The sequence below is a fragment of the Colossoma macropomum genome, unplaced genomic scaffold (genome assembly GCF_904425465.1).
Source record: "Colossoma macropomum unplaced genomic scaffold, Colossoma_macropomum, whole genome shotgun sequence".
NCBI lineage: Eukaryota > Metazoa > Chordata > Actinopteri > Characiformes > Serrasalmidae > Colossoma > Colossoma macropomum.
The window spans coordinates 40,238,049-40,262,114 of NW_023494803.1; the positions used below are offsets into that span (position 1 = coordinate 40,238,049).

Consider the following 24,066-nt stretch of genomic DNA (forward strand, 5'->3'; position numbering starts at 1 on the left):
ACAGTGTCTGCAGGCATCCTCACACTGACATTTAAAAATTTGGAACCATGTTTTTGGAAAGCCCCCTAAACGTATGCTAGGATTAAACCCTGCTCCTCCACATGGAACACAAGTAACTTAACCATTAGGCTAAACAGCCAAGCAACACACATGTGCACAGTTCAAACACTCCTCCATCCTGAACTACAAGCCTGTAAACCCACATTAAACTTTAGGAATGATCTCACAGCCAGTGTTGTGTTTTAAGTGCGCAAAGCAGTAATGGCTACTGTCACAATAAATATGTCATAAATAAACAAAAATCAATAAATTAACAAAATTATTTATTCATTCTTCTGTGCCTGTGTAAATGTGATGCTAGCTGTTTCTCAGCCTTTCAGTGCAAAAATATGTGCTCACAGTTCTGATGTAAGTAGCTGTTAGTCTTGCATTTCTTTTTATTTTGCAGAATAGTACATGGTGCTTTTGTAATCTTGTATTTTAAGATTTCTGTGTACACATAAAAAAAAAAATACTTGCATCACGTCCAGTCAGAGGCGCACTATTTCGCACAGTGTGTAAACGGGGGTGATATGAGTGTGTCTGTGTCGGTGCTGTGAGGATCCGTGCTGCTGCGAGTGGATCAGACACAGCAGTGCCGCTTGAGTTTTCACTGTCCACTCGACACTCCTACCTTGTCAGTCCACCTTGTAGATGTAAAGTCAGAGACGATAGCTCATCTGCTGCTGCACAGTTTGGTCACAGGACGCTGCCCACAGGACAATGTTGGCTGGATGTTTTTGGTTCTCAGTCCAGCAGCGACACTGAGGTGTTTGAAAACTCCAGCAGCACTGCTGTGTCTGATCCACTCAGACCAGCACAACACACACTAACACACCACCACCACGTCAGTGTTACTGCAGTGCTGAGAATGACCCACCACCCAAATAGTACCTGCTCTGTGAGGGTCCATGGGGGTCCTGACCACTGAAGAACAGGGTAAAAGGGGGCTAACAAAGTATGCAGAGAAACAGATGGACTACAGTCTGTAACTGTAGAACTACAAAGTGCTCCTATATGGTCAGTGGAGCTGACAGAGTGCAGATACAAAGAGGTGGACTTAACGAAGTGGCTAACTGGTGTATGTATGTGTTGGCTTGTGTGACATCCCAAAACCAACGGATTGTAAATGAGCCGTTTTTCCAGCTAGGTTTCCATAAATGGACCGTGCTGACTGCGGAGTGAACAGTACGTTTTGAAACCTTAACAGCGTTTATAAACACTCAGTAAACACTGAAAAAACACATGAAGGAAATTTGGTTTCCCATGATATGGCCCTTTAAGTCATCAGACACGCATACAAGGTTCAACTCATTATTTCCTGCTTCCTCAGCTATCAGACAAAATCAGCGACCCTGTCACCACAAGCCTTCCTTCTGAGCGCCTGGTGTCATGAGACTCTGAGAGGATTTAACACTTTGGCCTGTTAGAGCCCGAAGCCTGTGTCCTCTCTCTGACCCCGCGACTTCTGTTTAAACAAGGCGATTAGGACGCGGCCTGATTGAGCAGGTGTGATTGTGTCCCTCTGTGCGGCTGCAGGGCTCATCATGACGTTTATTTAGAGATGAAGGTCTGATCACTCAGCAAACACGCCGCCTGAGAAAGATCAAAAATCAATACATGCTGAAGACCACATCACACTTTCTAAAGACCTCGCCGCACTCTCGCTTCCCACAGAGACCGAGAGTGTGAACCACAGGCTTTCACAGCGCTTTACAATCTGAAAACCGAGACAGAGACAGCAAATTCACACTGTTTCTCCCACTGCAGCTACGAGGCTAATCCAGCTAACAAGTAATGGAAGCTTAAACCCCACCAATTAGCATAGTTTGACTGAATCAGGACTCGCTGGCCTCAAATTGTGTGGAGCTGTTAAAAGGGAATTCTACCATTTTCCCAAAATGTCTTCATAATTCAGTGGCTGAGGTCATTCTGAGTGGTTCGGTGTAAAATGGTTGATTGTAATGACTCAGATGTCTTTACAGTGGTGGTGATAGGAACCAGGGGTCGCCATGACTACAACACAAATATAGACATTTTATTTACTATCCAGAACCACCAGTGAACCTACACGAGTCTCCTGAGTTTATATGGAAAGTTGATTATAGTAAAATAGTGATAAATGTTTTTTTATTATCGTCATTTTATTTAATATATCACCCGTGTGAAAAAGCAATTCACATGGTAATTTGTGCATTTTTATAGCTTAAGTGATGTTAAACATTAATATTACATAAAATATGACTTTTTTCACTTTAACGACCAGGTATGAAAACTACAACTTCAGCAAACCAATGCATACATACATCATCTAAACCGCTTATCCTTCTGGGTCGCGGTGGGGTGCTGGAGCCTATCCCAGCTGTCATTGGGCGGAAGGCAGGATACACCCTGGACAGGCCGCCAGTCCATCTCAGGGCAGACAGACATACATACACAATCACACACACTCACACCTAGGGGGTAATTCAGCACATCCAATTAGCTTAACTGCATGTTTTTGGACTGTGGGAGGAAACCGGAGTACCCGGAGGAAACCCACGCAGACACGGGGAGAACATGCAAACTCCACACAGAAATGACCCTGGTCGCCCGGCCGGGAATCGAACCCAGGCCATTCTCGCTGTGAGGCAACAGCGCTACCCACTGCGCCGCCCAAACCAATGCACTCATTTCCAATTGTTTTAAATGGGAGAGATACGTTTTGTGCACTGCGCAGCTGTTTTTGTGCAAAGCTCCAGATGCTCAACAATGAAAAAGCAGCCAACGCCACAGTTGTTTTTTAAAGCAACACTATGTAGGATTCGGGGATTTGGAGACCTCTCTGGTGGAAATATGTAATTGCACACAACATGTGAAAGAATATCAGCTGTGCTTTGGGCCCCACAATGGAAGAAACTGAGTTTAGCGAGTCAAACTTGTGAAGGACGCGAGTGAATTCATATTCATTCATTCCTGTCATCATATCTTCATCAGTATAATGCTGATTTTGCAATTGAGACCTAAACATCGAGCCGGAGCTGTGGCCCGAAAAACTCCTGGCAAATCTGTCCAGTACCCCTCACTTTTAAATAATCATTTCAGGCTTTACAGGACGATTTGCAGCAGCACACGATCAGCATATTTTAGTGTGTTCCTTTTTCTCCCTACTCAGTGATGCTGCTTCTTTCAGTTTTAACAAAAAAATATTACATAGTGCAGCTTTAAGGTAAGCCAGTCCTTCAGCAGCTGCAGTAATGCTGCATGGATGGAATTCATAAACAACAAACAGACTTTTTTTAGTTTAAGTTTTTACTAGTTAGTATTAGTTAAAGGTGCAGTGTGTAAGATTTAGGGGATCTATTAGCAGAAATGGAATATAGTAAACAAAACCATGTTTTTATTAGTGTATAATCACCTGTAACTATGAATCGTTGTGTTTGTTAGCTTAGAATGAGCCCTTCATATGTACAGAGGGAGCAGCTCCTCTTTCAACAGCACTGTGTCGTGCCTCCATGTTTCCACAGTAGCCCAGAACGGACACACCAAACACTGGCTCTAGAGGGCGCCTTTGGCTAATTTTACGTTGAAGTGGCAGCTTGAATTTGGTGGCGCTGTAGCTCTGGTTGGAAGACGTAGAAAGACGAAAAAAACTGCCGGTGCTGGCTGACTATTTTGTGTTGCGAGAGGTTTGAGAAGCCAAATTTTGACAAAAGCAGGTTCATATTTATTATATAGCACAGGAAAAAGTGAGGGAGGGCGAATCTTCAGCATCAAACAAGTGAAAACATGAAAAAGCATAACGAAATCAGATCAGGCAACGGCTGAAAACCTGACAGCCACCGTGGGCTCTACTACACGCTTGGAAAGGGAGGGGTGAGGGAGGGACTTTCAGATGGTTGCAATCTGCAACCTCAACACTAGATGCTGCTAAATCTTACACACTGCACCTTTGAAGTTTCTACCTGTACATATTGAAACAAAACGGCACAGCTAACTGAATGCTAAGATGCTGCTGTAGCTTAGCAACAGAGTCAAGCAGCATTCAAAACAATACAGTGAGAACACCCAAGAACACCCTTTCAGGAAAGTGCTGTGTGAACCGTCGTAATAGAGGAACACAAAAAAAATACACCACAAAAGTACATCATTCAATACTTCTTCCACTCACTATCATACTCTTTTCCTCAGTATCTCTAACAGAGTGAAGCGGCCTGGGCCGGCTGGGAGGTTCTCAGTTGAGGGAACCCGTCTGCAGACGTGAGGAAGCTCAGTGTTCTACACAAAAACCAGAGTCATATGTCTCACATACCTAACCAACATAACATTACGCAAACTCTTTACATAACCTCTGCTGGCTGCACACACACAGCTCAGAAGACATTATTAGAGAGGGAGAAGAACCAGCAGTGATCGAATCATAAAAAAAAACTAGGCCTTTTAATTTCCCACATATTAACAGCCACATATTTATATTAACAGCCACATTTATATTAACAGCCACATGTTTATGCCATTCTGTCGTTCTCTTAATATGTAGATTAATCAATAACTACAATATTCGCCTGATCAGCCTGATCACAATGACTTATCTAGTTTATCTTCATGACTTTAAAAGACTCATATATGATGTATGTAAACTTCGTTGAAGCTTCAAGATGCACCATTCAGGCCATACATTAAGCCCATACTGCAAAATCAGCCCGTTTTCAATTCAGTTTTTTGTGATGTCACAAAAACTGACACATTTGCATACGTCCACCTATTCAGACGACAGCAATGTAGCCCCACCCACTCAGCTAGAGTCATTAGGAACATATTAGCCTGGACTGTTTCTTATAATAAAGCACATTAATAAGGGCAGCCAATCACAACAGAGGTCTTTTGCATATATCAGTCTTAAAGGTGCAGTAACAAAAAGGGAGAGGCCATGTAAATAATGAATTCTGGCTGTTTTTGGTACATAAAACCACACAAATGCCATAAGCGTATAAAAATATGTAGGACATGGGCCCTTTACATTTTTTAAAATAACATTTTATTTAGCTATGCTCTAAAAATATCACTTACAAGAGCTACATAATTCACAGCAGTCTTCATGATGACTTTATATAACTTTAGAATTTCATAATAAAGGTTCATTTAGCTATTCACAAAAACATATATATTTAAAGTAGACTACAATATCTTGAATTTATGCACATTTTTCTCTTTTATGACTGTTTATTCACGCTTTTTTAATAAAGAGTCCTGCTCATTTGTTTTAGAATATATCAAAGCAGAAAAGAAGTCATTAAACTATTAAATAAATAAAGTCGGCTTTATTTAAAAGGCCAAAAAGTCAACATATTTACACTGATCTCAGATGTTTATATGGACTATTTGTCAAGTCAGACCTGTGTTTAAAAGCCAAGCGCAATAAATTGATGCTACACTCAGATATAATAGTTTTATTACCAGGAACGAATGGGCCGTTAATTATAGAGTGGGCAGATTTGACCTTTGACCTCCTAAACACACTGCTATTGTTGCCTGTGCTGTTGAGCGGGTTAAAGACTGTTTTCCTCTAAAGCTCTTGCGGACTGGCCTCATTACCTACTTCTTCCCTTTATTAGACGAGCATGTCTGCAATACCTAGAGAGCTTTGCCAAAGAAAACTCGGCCCAGTTACACATTAACAACAGCCGTAACACAACACCACAAACCGCACGGACATACAGCAAAACCAACCGGGACAAATTCATCTCTGCACAGCTCTGAGCCTTCTGCTTCAGGACAACCGGTGAGGCGGTGGAGAAGCAGGGCTTTAATGATAAACCGCAGTAAAAGCCCAATGATAATCATGCAGTTTTGGGGTTTAATTGTTCTGGTAACTGATGAACTGTGTTCAATTTGCATCTTTTTTAAAGAGCTCAGGCCATTTTTCACACCTTTTGTGAACGAAAGACTTTGCTGTAGTATATAAACATGGTAAAGTCACTTCTCAGTCCACGCCTGAACACTAAGCTGCAAAAGCAGACTGTTTTGAATTCACTGGTTTTGTGATGTCACAAACCCCGACGCATTTACATACATCCACCTACTCAGGCTACAGTACTTTAGCCCCGCCCACACTGAAGTCATAAAGAGTGTTTCAGCCCGGACCAGCATAATTTATGGCAGCCAATCAGAACAGAGCTCATTTACATATTTACATATATCAGCCTTAAAGGCACAGTAACAAAAACAGCCTGTTTAATTCTAAGGGATAAATGGAAAATGACTAAAAATTATTTTTGGTATATAAACCAACACAAACATCAATTAAAAAAATAAAAATTCATTTGAGTGAACGTTTCGCCATTCGTACACACTTTTTCTTTTATCCCTGGTCACTTCTGTTTCTTTTGTTTTCTTTTAATCGTGTGCGCGTTTTCTTTACTTCGTGGGTACGTTTTTAATTCGTGATCACAATTTTTCTTAATTCGTTCTCTCATTTTCTTTCAATCGTCCTCATGTTTTCTGTATCTGCTGTTTATTTTGTTTGCGCATGAATAAAAAAAACAATGCACGTTCAATTAAAAAGAAAACATCAGTACGATTGAAAGAAAATGAGAGAACGAATTAAGGAATCGTGATCATGAATTAAAGAAATGTACCATGAAGTTAAGGCGCACAAATGAACTGTTAATCGTGGGAGCAGATTAAGAAATCGTGACCACGAATAAAAGAAAACGTGCATACGAATTGCAAGATGTTTACTCGAATTAATATTTATTTTTACGTACGTCCCTTCCAGGGCTCCGTAATTCTGGACTTCAAGGAACTAAAAACAGGGAAAATGCAGGGTATGGGCCCTTTAATAAGTGATATGTAAACAGTGTATTGCTAGTCTGTCTCCCTGCATGCGCCAGGAAAACATACGGTTACATTATAATAATCGGAACTGTAAACAACGGCACTGCTGATGCTTTTTAAATAAATCTTAGATTTATTTAAACTGTACTTACGGTCCTGCTATAGAAATCATTATAACACACGTAGTAAAATGATTTCAGTATGTATCAGTTCTTTGTCAATTTTTCATGTTGTCCCATTTCTAGATTTTAACGAAAGCAGGTAGGCTCACTTCTCAAAAGCATGAAGACAAACACAGCCGACCCTGAACACATGATCACAGTCACATGTGGAGATTCTTTTAAGAGCCACCAGCATGAACACGATTCTGTAATATTTCCCAGGACAGTGAGAAGCACATGTTCCACCACATCTGCACTGTGAACACAGCTACATCTATAAACTATATAACAGCATAACTGGGCTGCACAATATACACATAAATACTACACTGCAGTTATACAAACACTATAAACATGTTCAGCCATAACATCATGACCACCTCCTTGTTTCTACGCTCATTGTCCATTTTATCAGCTCCACTTACTATATAGGTGCACTTTGTAGTTCTACAGTTACAGACTGTAGTCCATCTGTTTCTCTGCAAACTTTGTTAGCCCCCTTTTACCCTGTTCTTCAGTGGTCAGGACCCCCATGGACCCTCACAGAGCAGGTACTATTTGGATGGTGGATCATTCTCAGCACTGCAGTAACACTGACGTGGTGGTGGTGTGTTAGTGTGTGTTGTGCTGGTACGAGTGGATCAGACACAGCAGTGCTGCTGGAGTTTTTAAACACCTCAGTGTCACTGCTGGACTGAGAATAGTCCACCAACCAAAAATATCCAGCTAACAGTGTCCTGTGACCACTGATGAAGGAATAGAGGATGACCAACACAAACTGTGCAGCAGCAGATGAGCTATCGTCTCTGACTTTACATCTACAAGGTAGGACTGTCTAATAGAGTGGACAGTGAGTGGACACAGTGTTTAAAAACTCCAGCAGCACTGCTGTGTCTGATCCACTCGTACCAGCACAACACACACTAACACACCACCACCACGTCAGTGTTACTGCAGTGCTGAGAATGATCCACCATCCAAATAGTACCTGCTCTGTGAGGGTCCATGGGGGTCCTGACCACTGAAGAACAGGGTAAAAGGGGGCTAACAAAGTTTGCAGAGAAACAGATGGACTACAGTCTGTAACTGTAGAACTACAAAGTGCTCCTATATAGTAAGTGGAGCTGATAAAATGGACACTGAGTGTAGAAACAAGGAGGTGGTCGTAATGTTATGCCTGATCGGTGTATACATAAGTAAACTCCTAATGTGGTTAAACATTGGCCAGAATCATTTTGCATAATCTACTTTACATTGATTTTAATGCGCAATTTTTACCTCAATGACTGAAATTTAGGGTCATTTTATACACAAAAAGGCATCCAGGCTTAAAAAGCCCACTTCACAGAAAACCTTTTGTATACACTTTTAGACTAAATGTAACTTGTTTTTACACAAGTGGGTTTGATTTACTATGTTGACACTGTTTTAACAGTTTTATTATTTCATTTTAAAATGTGCAAATCACCCTCCAGTCCACAGAGTCCATATATGTACACTAAACTGCACGAACAGCCCGTTTTAAATCAACTGTATTTGTGATGTCACAAAACCCAACACTTACATGTCTGCCTATTCAACCCACTGCAATTTAGCCCCGCCCACCCACACTGAAGCTATAAAGAGTGTTTCAGCCCTGATTTCTTTTTAAATGAGGCACAGCTAATCAGAAAAGAGCTCATTTGCATAAATCCGTCTTAAAGGCAGAGTAACAAAGACAGCCTGTTTAATTGTAAGGAATAAAGAGAGCTTAGAAATGGATATGTAACAACGAATTTGTCTGTTTTTGATACATAAAACACAAACAAATATGCGAAAATATGCAAACCTTTGAGGCAAAAGCTTCAGTATGCAAAAGTTTGAGGCCAAATTACAAGTTTTGCACCTCCTCTACAGAGAATACATCTAAATTTGGCATTTTTACTGCTCATTTTCGTGCAGAGTTTGTATTTATTTGCTTAGTTTACCATATTTTAACATATTAAGTTGAACATATTGGGAAAAAAAAAAAAAACAGAAAATATAACTTTTTCCCAATTAATTCTAAGAGATAAAAAGAGGCCGAGTAAAAATAAATTGTGAATATTTTCTGGCACGCCCACACAAATGTCAAATACAAGAAATATGAATATGTGCCCTTTAGGCAGGAATGCTAACCAGTGATCTCAACAGCAGGAGAATGGTAGCGTAGTGATACGGCTCCCTTTCTGTTTCCAGCATCAGACGCTATGTGTTCATTTTGATTGATTACATTTATAACTTTTTTCTGACCCTGCAGAGGCTTTTCTGCCCTTTGGCTAATGGCCATTTCTGACAGTCTACTGCGCAGCATTACAACATCATTTATGCTGAGCTCACATACAGCATCGCCTGGCAGACGGCATCAGCGTGTAGGTAGGACTGAGAAAGAAAACAGCATTCCAGCATGTTCTAATGGAGCACATTTACAGTAGTGCGGGGGCGATGCGACTGTTTGGCTGGCTATTAAAGAGATTCCTGAGCTAGCTGCATTAATGACTCTTTTTTTCCAGCTCAACACAAAACCAGCAGAAATAATGCTGCTTATGAGAAAACCAGCCATCTAATCTGCCCTGGCCCTGACCATTCCACCTCACTTTAAACTTTTTAAGCCCAAAAAAATCTAATCTAAACATTTCCCCCTTTCTCAGACAAGACGTTTAGTGCCGAAAGTTTGTTTTGCACTGGAGCTACAAGGCTAAAGTAGCTAAAGGAAGCTTTCAGCTACAAAATTGCTCAGAAAAAGTCTGGTTCCATTGATTTACATTAAAAGTACAGTAGGTTTTTTCCTTCTTCTGTAAAGTTACCATTTTGGAGATATGAGGTTTTGCTCTGACAGCAGCGATATACAATACATTCTGTGGAGGGAGAGTAATGATTTTAATGGGCACTTTTTGCCTCACTGACTGAAATTAGGGGCATTTTATACACAAAAAGGCAAGACATATCAAATAAGATCAAGGCTTTAAAAGCCCACTTTACAGAAAACCTTTTATATACAGACAAGGAACATCTTAACTATGTTAAGTTTATTTTAATTAATACTCAACTTCAATTCATTCAGTTTTATAGTCTTCTATTCCTGGTACAGAGCTTTATCAGCAGTCTGTAGCTGCTACCTCTACACATAATTGTTTTTATCATTCTTACAAGGCAATTTTCAAATTAGTAATGCATGAGGATATCAGATCCATACTGATATTGTTCAAAAACTGCTTTGGACAGATGTTCAGATGGGACCGATATCTCCCACCAATATTTGATTACATATTTATTGTATTTTTAAAGTGCAGAATGTTTAGGTGACGACAAAAAATCTGCATTTTATTCATTTTACCGTATTTGTAAACTTACAGAAATAGACGTTATTATAATAATAATAATAATAATAATGAAATAAATGTTCCTCTGTAAGGCTAACCCAGGTGGATTTAGTCCCAATATATACATTTCATAAATGTTTATTCATCATTATCAGCAGATATAAACATATAAAAATCACGGATATCAGCATCAGCCCACAATTCCCCATATTAGTGTATGATGTGTGAAAGATGTCCAAGTAAAAGTTTCATTATTATTAAGAGTTTGGCTGCAACACATTATTATCAGTGGAGAGACTTCACACTGGCAGGGGAAGTCCACCAATTTTTCTACATTTCTGCATGATTCAGTAGTTGGGGTCATTCAGAGTGGTTTGGTGCGAAATGGTTGATTGTAGAGACTCAGATGTCTTTACAGTGGTGGTAATAGGAACCAGGGGTCGCCATGGCTACAACACTAATATAGACATTTTATTTACTATACAAAACCACCAGTGAACCTACACGAGTCTATATGGAACGTAGATGATGGTCATAAATTTGAATTTTTGGCCAAAACCTACTCCAAACTATCGTAAAACAGTGTCTCAGTCATCAGGCAGTGAATTCATAACCATTTCATGAAGTAACTTTCTGTGAGGGAGCTTTTAGAGGTGGACGTCTGGTTCCTATCACCACCACTGTGAACAATTCTGACTCTAAGTTTCTCCAGAACAGAGCGTTTCACACCAAACCACTCTGAACGACTCTGTTTACATCTCAACCACCCGACACACTGAAACATCAGTGAAATTTTCCACTGTTTCTTTTGTGCACAGCCCTGCAGATGTAAGCTGGAGCAGAGCAGTACGAGCTGAGGTGGTTTATGCTGTCCTACCCGCGAGAATCGACGAGGGGGATCACGGCTTCATGCACACAGAGAACATTCTTAGTTTTTAACCTTTCCTCAACACAGGAGCTCCACTGAAACTGTACTTAAAGCCTCATCATGCATCACTTTTCACCCACCTCCTCCTCGGGGGAAAGGAGGAAAAGAGGTGCGGAATACAAAAGCAAGGGCGATGAATGACTGGCTAGACAGGACAATATCATTTAAAGTTTATATTTAAAGTTTATAAACACCCAGCCTCGCCCAGGACCTTCCATGCATCAGTAAACTATATACAGCACCTGCAAATTAGTGCAGCGTGAACACCCAGTCCATTTATACAGCCCTATATTTCTAGTACACTACAAAAACAATAGTACTGCCCCTCTGTTTCTATACTGACCGGCAGGAGACAATAAAGGTGGGCGATACGAAAATATGTATCATTACTGCGGCATCTTGCATCAGACTACTCTTTTCTGAGTATATGATGTACTTCTAGAACCCTGAATAACTGCAAGGAACGCAAAAAAAGACAGATTTAGTGATACAGAAAGCCTGTAAAAAACAACAGCAACAACTATTGTGCATTAAGTGCATAAGCTGCATAGTAACAAGCAGTTTATTTATTCAGCCCATTATGGCATCATCTTTTTTATTTAATCATTTTATTAAAGCAAAACTTTTTTTCTACAATTAAATGAGGCATAATTAAGTGTTTAAGATGTAAACAGAGTCGTTCAGAGTGGTTTGGTGTGAAACGCTCCGTTCTAGAGAAACTTACAGAGTCAGAATTGTTCACAGTGGTGGTGATAGGAACCAGACGTCCACACTTTAGGGTTCTTTAGTGAAAAAAAGGAGGGGAGAACTCTTCTCCTATAGCTCTGACAGTTCTAGCTATTTTTTGTTTTCTTGATGGTTTTCCACTTTCAGAACATCTACACGCCTAAAGTGGTTCTTCAAGGGTTCTTTAGTAAAGAAAATGATTCTATATAGAACCATGAACTTAAAAAAACCCTTTGCATGATAAAAGGGTTCTTTGGATTTATGGAGAATGTGCTATAGATGGTTCTACACAGCACCAAAAAGGGTTCCGCTATTACAAGCCAAAGAACCATTTTTTGGTACTATATAGAACCCTCACAGAAAGTTATTACATGAAAGGGTTATGAATGCAGTGCCTGATGCCAGAAACATTGTTTTGTGATAATTTTGAGAAGTCTCCACAATCAACCATTTCACACCAAACCACTCTGAATGACTCTGTTTGCATTTCAAACACTGACTTATGTGGAAATTTAGAAAAATGGGTGGCATTTCCCTTTAAATCATTTTTCAAAATATTAAATGCTACTAAACATTGTGATACATATCGTATATCAAAATGTCTTTAGGCATCACAATGTCATTTTTCTGCCATAACGCTCAACCTACACGTACATACGCAACACGTTTTCATATATTCACAATAACAAACAGGTCAAATTAGCTCTGATGAAAACAACCAGCGACACTGTGAGGATCCCTCAGCGCTCACAGCAACAGGAGGTTTCTTTGTGACTGGTCAGTTTTACAGGCTATTCAGTTACACAGGCTAACCCGAGTAAATCACCGGCTGGGGTTGATATATTTCCCGCTGGCGGATCAGAACTGAAGCGGACAGTGTTTTTGTCTGCACCGGCGCTGCCGCACAGCCTCTTTTGTTGAGCCTGGAATAGCACTGGAGCGAACAGGGTGATGTAATGCTCCTGCAGGTGCTTCTGATTGGCTTTCCCTTCAAATGCCAACTCGAGCAGACCGGGCAGTGTCAGCGCTCTGCCCACAGCTCAGAGTGGAGCAGCATGATAGGGACAAAATATATACCATACTGAGATTAAACTGCTGCACATTACGGCTGAGTTATACTTTGTGATGCATTAAAACACACAGTTAAAGACTGGCCTGTTTATTATGACCCATATAGTGTATTATTGCACAAAATGATTCGCCCCCCTTGATTCATCAAAACACCTCCAGAAAACCATCTGAGATTTGTGCACTGGGAGCATCCCGACCAATAAGATTTGTGATCCGTAAGGCTCATTTGCATACTGCAGCCTTGTGTGATGACAGGATTTCAAAGGCCAATGTTTGCAGTAATAGCAAACAAGCAATATAATGTGCAGCCATAGTGCACCAACATAAAAATGCTGCATTGAATTCATTTCTGTATCATTTCCACACATGAATAAAACATATTACATCAAAGAATTAAGTAATCTGAAAAACAGAATAGCCTTGATGTAACATACACAGATCAGGCATAACGTTCTGACCACCTCCTTGTTTCTACGCTCATTGTCCATTTTATCAGCTCCACTTACTATATAGGTGCACTTTGTAGTTCTACAGTTACAGACTGTAGTCCATCTGTTTCTCTGATACTTTGTTAGCCCCCTTTTACCCTGTTCTTCAGTGGTCAGGACCCCCATGGACCCTCACAGAGCAGGTACTATTTGGGTGGTGGGTCATTCTCAGCACTGCAGTAACACTGACGGGGTGGTGGTGTGTTAGTGTGTGTTGTGCTGGTGTGAGTGGATCAGACACAGCAGTGCTGTTGGCGTTTTTAAACACTGTGTCCACTCACTGTCCACTCTATTAACTTGTTGGTCCACCTTGTAGATGTAAAGTCAGAGACAGCAGCTCAAGTGGTCAGCATAGTTTGTGTTGGTCATCCTCTAGTCCTTCATCAGTGGTCACAGGACGCTGCCCACAGGACGATGCTGGCTGGATATTTTTGGTTGGTGGACTATTCTCAGTCCAGCAGTGACACTGAGGTGTTTAAAAACTCCAGCAGCACTGCTTTGTCTGATCCACTCAGACCAGCGTAACACACACTAACACACCACCACCACGTCAGTGTTACTGCAGTGCTGAGAATGACCCACCACCCAAATAGTACCTGCTCTGTGAGGGTCCATGGGGGTCCTGACCACTGAAGAACAGGGTAAAAGGGGGGATAAATTTCGCTTTTTTTTTTCTTCACCAGCCACTTTCAACAAGTCACAGTGCTACACGCCTCTGACAACTGCTCTACACAATAGGCTGAATATCCTGCACGGCAGGGCAGAGCCTGTCAGTCAGGTTTGGTCCTGCCACTGCGCTCCATGTGCTGACTACAGGAGGAGGACAAACGCTGAATAAGCAAATCCTGACCGATATCTGGGCTGGGGGTCAGGTCACAAAGCAAGAAGAGGTCACAGCATAAAGCTTTGCAATGAGAACAACTGGACACCTCTGTCTATTGATCTCCTCCTTTACAACTTCTATTTAAGTGAGAAGTGTAGCTATTAGTTTCCTGATGGTTTTCCACCTTCAGAACATTTATTTGTGCAACAATTCTATCAAATAACTGGTTCCATAATGAAGTCTCACCTTCAGAACACCTTCTGAACGACACTTTTCATGCGTTCTTTAACCTTCAGAACATCTAATCAGGGGAGAACTCGAGCTATTAATTGTTTTTCCTTTTTGTATCCCTTTCAGCACATCTGTAGGACTCACAGTTCTAGCTATTAATTGTTTTCTCGATGGTTTTCCACTTTCAGAAAATGTGGTTCTCCAAGGGTTCTTTTGTAAAGAAAATAGTTATGTGTAGAACCATGAACACTGAAAGAACCGTTTGTGTGATTAAAGGGTTCTTCGCATGGTGAAATGGTTCTTCAGATTGTTGGAGAATGTGTGATATGGTTCTATACAGAACCTTTTTCAAAAAAGGTTCTATATAGCACCAAAAAGGGTTCTTCTATTGTTACAAGCTTGTACTAAACCCTTTTTGCTAAGAAACCTTTAATCCTGCAAAAGGTTCTTTGAGTGTTTTGGTGCTATATAGAACCATATACAACACATTTTCCACCAGTCTGAAGAACCCTTTCACGATGCAAAGACCTTTAATCCTGCAAAAGGTTCTTTGAGTGTTTTGTCTATAGACCATACACCTTTTCACCATCTGAAGCCCTTTCATGATGCTAAGAACCCTTTAATCTTGCAAAATGATTTTTTGAGTGTTCATGGTTCTATATAGAAATATTTTCTTTACTAAAGAACCCTTGAAGAACCATCTGTTTTAAGAGTGTACTGGAGTGAGAGTTCTAACTATTGTTTTCCTGATGATATTCCACCTTCAGAACATCTACTGAATGACAAATCTATCTTTAAATTGTTTTTTAATGCTTTTTCATCTTTAGAACATCTATTTAAGTGAGTGTTCTAGCTATTGAGTGTTTTCCTGATAGTTTTCCACCATCAGAACATCTATTTGAGCAACAAATCTATCTAATAATTGGCTTTTCTATTTTTTTTAACCTTCAGAACATGCATTTGAGTGAGAGTTCTAGCTATAAATTGTTTTCCTGATGGTTTTTCACTTTCAGAACATCGATTTGAGCAACACGTCCAACTATTAATTGGTTTTCTTAGCTTTACTGAATCTTAGCAGCTCTATTTCTGAGTGTTAAGTGTTCCAGAATGCTGATAAAGCCCTAATTGGAAAGGCTGCAGGATTTAGCTCATTATTTGTTTGCTGCTGGCCGTCTAGAATGGAGAACTGACCCTAAATGGGGGGTTTTAGGGCAGGGGCAATACAGATACTGGTTCTGACCTCCAGCTGAGAGCCGTCTCACAAATACAGGGCTGGAGGAGTCGGAGCTTTACTGATAAACAGCAGCAGCAGGATTTAGCACAGTGCCTGATTTGAGACAGTCGGGATGTACAGAGGCAACCCTGTACAAAAAGGGTTCTGTGTAGTACCAAAGAGGTTCTATGACTTTTAACAATAGTGGAATTCTCTTTTTGTTCTGTATAGAACATTTATACAACATGATTTCCACTGTAGAGAAGAACTGTTTAACCATGCAAAGAACCATTTATGCACTTTTTTGGACTGTCTTCATTATATAAACCTATAAACCTATAAGGACAAACAAAAAATATATAAATACACACAATTAAATCCTATAAGACTCATGGTAAAGTGGGAGCACTCTAGCACCCTTGAAAGAAGTGGTTCTTTGGTATACTTAAGAAAAGGCAACGGTTATCTACAGAGCCGAGATAACTCAAAGGATTAGCTCAGTGTTTAAGGGTCATTCTACAGAAACGTCCACATTTCTATCTGTCCATAGGAGTCACTGGTGTTACTGATCCTCATTGGTGTTGCACATAATAAAGGAACACCAGAGACATTTTAAATGAACAATGCATTTTACTAAATGGCTGCTACAGAACATCAAACCACATGTTGTCAATCATGGAATATCCACCAAAATATGGAATTTAATCCATTTGTATTCTATTTTTTCACAGTGACCTCAGAATAAAGTGGGTCACACCAGTGACTTCAGCTAAAAGCTTCATATGACATCATGAGCTCAATGAGAAAATCTCTGATAACTGAAAGACACAGTGGACTCACCATGTGCTTTTCTTCATAGATCCTCAGAAAACAGGTAAAAGGAAGTCAAGTGATGTCATCAGTGTGACTTTTATTTCAAAATAAGAGATTTTTTGTTACACAGTAACACCAGTGACACGACTCCTGGCGCAACTTTCATTATATATTTTATAATATTTATTTGGTATTTGTTTTTTTTATGTCATTTAATTTGTATATTCCATAGTCATGTATAGATTATTGTAGTTAAAGTTGCAGAAAAACATTTTTTACCTCTAAATATGGCCTCAGCCTTCACACATGACTGTGAGGACGAGCTCTTCTGTGGTGCTTGGAATTCTAGATAATTGATTTAAAAGCCAATATTGATAAATTGACAGATCAAGAAGGTGTAATTGTTAAAATAACTTGATGTTTGATTTTAAAATCTAAATAAATTGTAACCCTAACATGTTTATTAAGTGTAATATATGTGTAAACACTAGGGACACAAAAATGGACGTTTCTGTAGAATGACCCTTAAATGGTTCTTCTCTATAACAGAAAAACTGTTGTGGTTCTTTGACAAACTTTTTAAAAAATGGTTCTATATGGTGCTAAAAAAGCCAACTACTCTTAGAAGAGTGCAAAATAAGCCCTATTAATTATTATAAAACAGTACTGTAGTAACTTCACACAGAGGTGAAATACTACAGAGACTATAGAGGTGATTTACAGCACTATAGAAATATTACAGTTTCCTGCTGAGTTCATAAGGGACTAATGTTCCACCTCACACCTTAAAAAGTGGTTCTTCTAGGGTTCTCAATGGTGAAAGGTCACATAACACCCACTATTGGTTCTTTTGGTTCCCTGAAAGAATATGTGAGCATAAAAAAAAAACTTTTTAACCTTTAAAGAACCTGCACATAATGTAAAGGTTCTAGTAATGACTTCTGAACTGGTATAGAACCTTTACACGATGTGAAAGTTCTTTAAATATCTAAACGGTTCTTCACACCCACACATCTCTTCTTCAAGCATGGTTTTTGAGGGAACGTGGTTCTTGGTTCAGTTAAGTTCCCTAAAGAACTGTTCAATACATGGTTCCTTAAAGAATGTGAGTGTGGAGAACCTTTTCAAAGTTTAAAGAACCTGTGCATATTGTAAAGGTTCTAGTTATAACCTTTGAATTGGTACAGAACCTTTACCCGATGTGAGGGTTCTCTGAAATATCTAAGAGGTTCTTCACACCCACACTTCTCTTCTTCAGACATGGATCTTGAGGGAACCAAAAGTGGTTCTTGGTTCAGTAAAGTTCTTTTAAGTTCCCTTAAGGACTGTTCAATACATGGTTCCTTAAAGAATGTGAGCGTGAAGAATCTTTTTAACCCTTAAAGAACCTGCACATAATGTAAAGGTTCTAGTTAGAACCTCTGAATTGGTTTAGAACCTTTACACTATGTGAGGGTTCTTTAAATATTTAAGAGGTTCTGCACACACACATATAACACTCACAGTTTTTGAGGGAACCAAAAGTGATTCTTGGTTCAGTAAAGTTCTTTTAAGTTCCCTAAAGAACTTTTCAATACATGGTTCCTTAAAGAACATGAGCATGGAAAACCTCTTCAAAAACATAAAGAACCTGCGCATAATGTAAAGGTTCTAGTTGGTACCTCTGAACTGGTACAGAACCTATGTGAAGGTTCTTTAAATCTTTACCCAGAGACCTCTCTTTTCTCCAGTGGTTCTTCCAAGGCCACTCAAAGAACCAAGAGTATGAACAGAATGCATAAACGGTTCCTTGAACAGCTGAATGGTTCTTGTCCACGCATTTAAAAAGAGATGGTTTTGTAAAGGCAGTGGCTCATGCTTAAATGGTTCTCTGCAAGGTGAAATGGTTCTTCACTGAAGAAAAACACAGAACCTTTTTGAAAATGGTTCTATAAAGCACCAAAAGGGTTCTTCTGTTGTCAAGATGCCAAGCTTGTAACTTTTGGTGCTATATATTTCTTAAATGTTCTATATACACAACACATTCTCCATCAATCTGAAGAACCATTCCACCACCTTTTAAGCAGAAAATAGATCCATACAGAATCAATGGTTCTCCCTTGCCTTTACTGAAGAACCACCTTTTGTAACTGTGTATGACACATAAAGCTGTTATATGTGGTTCCACACCACCCAAAGGGCTTCACAAGCCACAGGACCTTTGGCACTCTATAGTACCCTTTTTTTTTGGTTCTCCTGAGGTTCTCCCCTGCTGTCCCTGCCAGACCTGGATCCACATGATGCCCATGAGACACACTGCAGAACAGAGACGTGGCCCGCGAGCTCCTACAGGACTTACCTGTGCGAAATACAGGTTGAGCAGACAGAGGGTGCAGAACTGCAGGCATACTGGGAAACAGTACAGGAGCCAGAAGGGCAGAGGCTGCAGCTGGCTGGCCTGAGACACGTTCCTGAAGTAGAAGGAGAAGAGCGTCGTCCTCAGCGCTGACCACAGCAGGCAGAGGAAGAGGAAGACGCTCCTGTAGCTCAGGCGCTTGTGTCCGTAGTGCAGGATGAGCCAAAGTTGGGAGTAAACGAAAAAGAAGAGCAGCGAGTAGAGAGCCGTGTAGATGGCGGTGAGAGCCAGCTGCACCTGGGGGGAGACTGCAGCAGCGGCTCGGCTCGGCTCATCAGGAGGATCCGCGACAGACCTGGAAACACTGACACTGACCTGATTTTCAAGTAACAGCATAGCGAACCGAAGGAAAACGCACCACCACAACAAGGCAACGCTCCGCCGGCCTGCTTAGGACGCCCCTGTGTTCTCCCCGCGCGCTGAGGATAAAAGGCTGAAAGTTCTCATAGGAGCTGATTTTCCGGGGCTGATAAAACCTCAAAACTTGACTGCACAGCAGCTCCTGTCTGCCTGCCCGAATTAAAAATATATATATATATTTTTAAAAAATCTACAAAAGTGCCCCAACTGGCTGCAGAGCTCCAGGGTCTGTGAAGGAGAGCTGGGATGTGAAAAACAGACAAACAAGGGGAGGAGAGAGAGAGGGAGAGAGAGAGAGAAGCCCTCCTAGAGGAACCCAAATCTCTGCAGCTCCTTCAGTGCACAAAAAAACAACTCCTGAAAAAAAATAAAAGCGATGATATGTAGAGCGCAATCAGCTGGGGCAGACTGCAGGCGAAGCCCCGCCCCCCCTCGACTGGAATCCCGCCCCCTGGCCAATTGGAAGCGCCGCAGCTGAGAGGGGGGTGTCTCAATCGAGCTTTCGTCCCCTGCGTAGTGAACTAGTAGACAACAGTGTCCTGATTCAGCCATAAAGGGAACTAGGTTGAGTGTCTACCATAGACATACCTAGATGCCGCGTTGTCTGTTGTTCTCTATCTGAGGCGATACGTCTGAGCGTCCGCCATGTTGGAGAGGTCAAGATCCGCTTCTGAACAAGTTCACTTGTATTGAGAGACAAATTCGGCTTGTTATAATCCTCAAATATAGATTATCTAGGCTTTCTTTAATAACTGATCATCCTAATTAGCCGTCCGGACCAGCAGGGAAGTATTCAGTCTGCACCTGATGTTAAAAACTGAGTTTAGTGCAAGACACATAATCAGACACATCAGCAAATCCATCAGTTTGTGAATCACTTCTAATCTTAATACACATAAAAATAAATCCACCTCCCCCAAACCACAGTAAGAAGGACGAAGCTGAAGTTGGCTTCCTCTTCGCCAGCTTCTTGTTCTAGTTTTCCAGTTCCACCTTAAACGGTGCAGCAGTCACTTTCTGGTGCCCGAAGCCGCACCATTTAAGGTGGAACGGGAAAATTCGAACAAGAAGCTGGCAAATAAGATAGTTTCAGTTTCGTGTAAGAGGGTGCTAACGTTAATCTATTATGAGTATCTACACGGATTAAGGAATGGCATGACTCACCTACAAAGCTTTAACCATCTTCTACGTAAAGTTAAGACCCCTGAATAGACTGTTAAATGAAATAAGCTTAATATAAAACCAGAGGAAAAACAATCACATCAACAGGATCTCTGTGCTTCACCAACCACACGGCCATATCTACATAAACATCACGCAAACATGAGTGTGGATCTCTGCGTTCCCTCTGTTATATAATCCTATCCCACTTTCTGAGAGCAATATTCTTGAAATAGAAGAACGTTGGACAGTATCTTTCTTAAACTGACGCTCTGTAATGGTACTGAATGCAGTCCAGCAGAGATGTTGACCGCCCTAAAATGGCGGCGCCGTTGACGTACCTGGCGGCATCTAGGTGTGTATATCTATGGTGTCTACACGTGGCTGAGGCTGAATCTCAAACGGCTCCTTATTTCCTTAATACTGCACCATGTGTGCACTTAAAAAAGGTGGTTCTTAAAGGGTTCATGGTGAAATGGTTCTTCAAAGTGATGGAGAATGTGTTGTATATGGTTCTATATAGAGGCCTTTTGAAAACGGTTCTATAGAGCATCACCAAAAAGTTTCTGCTGTTGTATACATCATAACCAAAGCAGAACCCTTTTGGTGATGCTGTGTAGAACCATTTTCAAAAAGCTTCTATATAGAACCATATACAACAAGATGGAAGTGTTCTTTGGTAAAAGCAATGGTTCTATTTAGAACCATGAGTTCTATATGGAAGCATATGCATGCTTAAATAGTTCTCAGTGTGGTAAAATGGTTCTTCAGATTGATGCAGAATGTGTAGTTTATGGACCTTTTTTAAAATGGTTCTATGCAGCACCACCAAAACGGGTTGTTCTACTATATACAAGTTGACATCGTGACAATAGCAGAACCCTTTTTGGTACTAGCCTAGAACCATTTTCAAAAAAAAGGATAAACACATTCTACATCAACCTGAAGTACTATGTCACCATGAAAATAACATTTAAGCATGAAATGGTATACAGAACGCATGGTTCTTTCACCAAAGAACCCTTGAAGAACCATCTTTTTCAAGTGTGACACTTGAAAGTGTGTCTGCGTTTGGCTGAGGCTGAATCTCAAGTGGCTCCCTACGTCCTTAATAGTGCACTATGTGTACACTTAAAAAAGATGGTTCTTCAAGGGTTCTTTAGTAAAAGCATGGTTCTGTTTAGAGCCATGAGTTCTATTTCATGCTTAAATGGTTCTCTGCATGGTGAAATGATTCTTCAGATTGATGGAGAATGTGTTGTATATGGTTCTTTGTAGGACCTTTTTGGAAATGGTTCTATGTAGCACCACCAAAAAGGGTTCTGCTGTTGTATACAAGCGTGACATCATAACAATAGCAGAACGCTTTTTGGTACTAAAAAAAAAAACACCCATCATGAATCAAAATCTTTCAACTTCACGTTAAAATAAACAAAAAAAGATCTTTAAAAATTTTTTAAAAGTAACAAAAACAGTAAGTATTATTTTCACAAGGGTTTCTGAAACGGTTCTCTGCATGGGGAAATGGTTCTTTGCAAGGTTAAATGGTTCTTTAGATTGATGCAGTATTTGTTGTATATGGCTAGAATGTTTTAAATGTCAATATAGCAGCAAAAAGGGTTCTTCTACTATATACAAGCTTCCAGACCCCTTTTTGGTGCTAGCCTATGTAGAACCATTTAAAAAAGTATAAACACACTCTCCATTATTCTGAAGAACCATTAAAAGAACCGTTTAAGCATGAATTAGTACATAGTTTGTATTCCTTTCACCAAAGAACCCTTGAAGAACCATCTTTTGGAGAAAACAGTTTTGAACAATTTGCTTTGAAACGCTGCAAAATGGTCCCTGTGCGCATGCTCCCTTCGAAGTGCCCTAGGCAGGGTGCATGTGTTTGGTTTGGAGCGCGTGCTGTGTTTTCAAAAATCCGCCTATTAGCTCATCATTGGCTATCCGCGGACCCCGCCTCTGTTTTCGGAGGCTTTCATTGGCTGAGCTGCCTCTGATTGGCGCTCGGGATCCTCGTTGGAAAATCCCGCTCATGTGATTGGAGGATTTTGGCGCATGCTTTCTGGGCGATTCACGGATCTTAAATCGCTACACAAACAAGAAATGTATGGTCGGTGATCTAGAGTGTGAACAGAAGCCCGTGTCTCTGATAGAGGCTCCCATAGACCGACGTGTAAACCTGCAGAACTAGAGCAATGAGGATCCCAGGCTCCGTCCAGGGTTCATTCAGGCTGACTTTGGGAAGTAAAATCATTATTGTTTCTTTATTTGCATGCAAATCCGTTAACGAGCACCTTCAAATCGCCGCACCCGTCCAAATAAACGCTCACTAGGCGGTGAAATACAGTCACAAGTCTGCAGTCTGTTACACTGGGACGAGCGACCATGTGCGGTATTTATGCTGTAGCTCTTCTGTTGGGCTTCATATCAGCGCAGTGCGGTTCTACTGATGCTTCAAAGCTTGTAGAGCACACAGCTCAGACTTTCAGAGCGGCTGTGCTGTCCGGGAAAACCTCCTTCATCTACTTTGGCGAACATGGTGAGATATTGCCAAACTTAAATTTTCGAACTCACCGTTCCACCTTAAATGCAGCAGCAGCCCCATAGGTTCCATTGTGACGGCTGCGCTCATTTTCCTCTTTTAAGGTGGAACGGAAAATTCGAATAGGAACACTCGTTGAGATCGAGTTTAAACTTCTAAATATGATCATATTGCAAGTCAGGATCGTTTATTCGATGTCATTCACAGTCATAAAAATTAAAGGGCCCATATTTTACATTCCCTCCCGAAGTCCAGTTATGACGTTTGTGTGATGGGTTTATGTCTTTATCCCTGAGAAGTCAAACAGTCTGCTGCTACTATCCCTTTAAGACTGATTTATGCAAATGAGCTCTGTTCCGATTGGCTGATCCTGTATTGTGCCTTTTCTTTCGAAAAGCAGTTCAGAGCTGTAAAAACTGCTTAGAACTTAAGTGTTATAAGGTGGGTATGTACTGAAGAAGCTGATTTATGTAAATGCATTAGTTTATGTGACATCACACAAACAGTGATTTCAAAACGAGCCAGTTTTGCTGCTTAATTTGCATATACACAGATCAGGCATAACATTATGACCACCTCCTTGTTTTGTTGGCTGGATATTTTCGGTTGGTGGACTATTCTCAGTCCAGCAGCGACACTGAGGTGTTTAAAAACTCCAGCAGCGCTGCTGTGTCTGATCCACTCAGACCAGCACAACACACACTAACACACCACCACCACGTCAGTGTTACTGCAGTGCTGAGAATGATCCACCACCCAAATAGTACCTGCTCTGTGAGGGTCCATGGGGGTCCTGACCACTGTAGAACAGGGTAAAAGGGGGCTAACAAAGTATGCAGAGAAACAGATGGACTACAGTCTGTAACTGTAGAACTACAAAGTGCACCTATATAGTAAGTGGAGCTGATAAAATGGACAATGAGTGTAGAAACAAGGAGGTGGTCATAAT

General features: G+C 40.7%; 2 protein-coding genes across 2 annotated transcripts in view; one reads left to right on the forward strand and one right to left on the reverse strand.

Moving 5' to 3' along the window:
- The window catches only part of gpr137c (G protein-coupled receptor 137c), a 49,614-nt gene extending 29,847 nt beyond the window's left edge, over window positions 1-19,767 (reverse strand). The window contains exon 1 of the mRNA XM_036593403.1: window positions 18,989-19,767. Within this exon, the coding sequence (XP_036449296.1) occupies window positions 18,989-19,381 (393 nt within the window). The 5' untranslated portion in view covers window positions 19,382-19,767. The remainder of the gene's footprint in view (window positions 1-18,988) is intronic.
- A 2,889-nt stretch (window positions 19,768-22,656) lies between these two features.
- txndc16 (thioredoxin domain containing 16) overlaps window positions 22,657-24,066 on the forward strand; it is a 44,409-nt gene continuing 42,999 nt past the window's right edge. Inside the window, exon 1 of the mRNA XM_036593848.1 lies at window positions 22,657-23,114. Within this exon, the coding sequence (XP_036449741.1) occupies window positions 22,961-23,114 (154 nt within the window). The 5' untranslated portion in view covers window positions 22,657-22,960. The remainder of the gene's footprint in view (window positions 23,115-24,066) is intronic.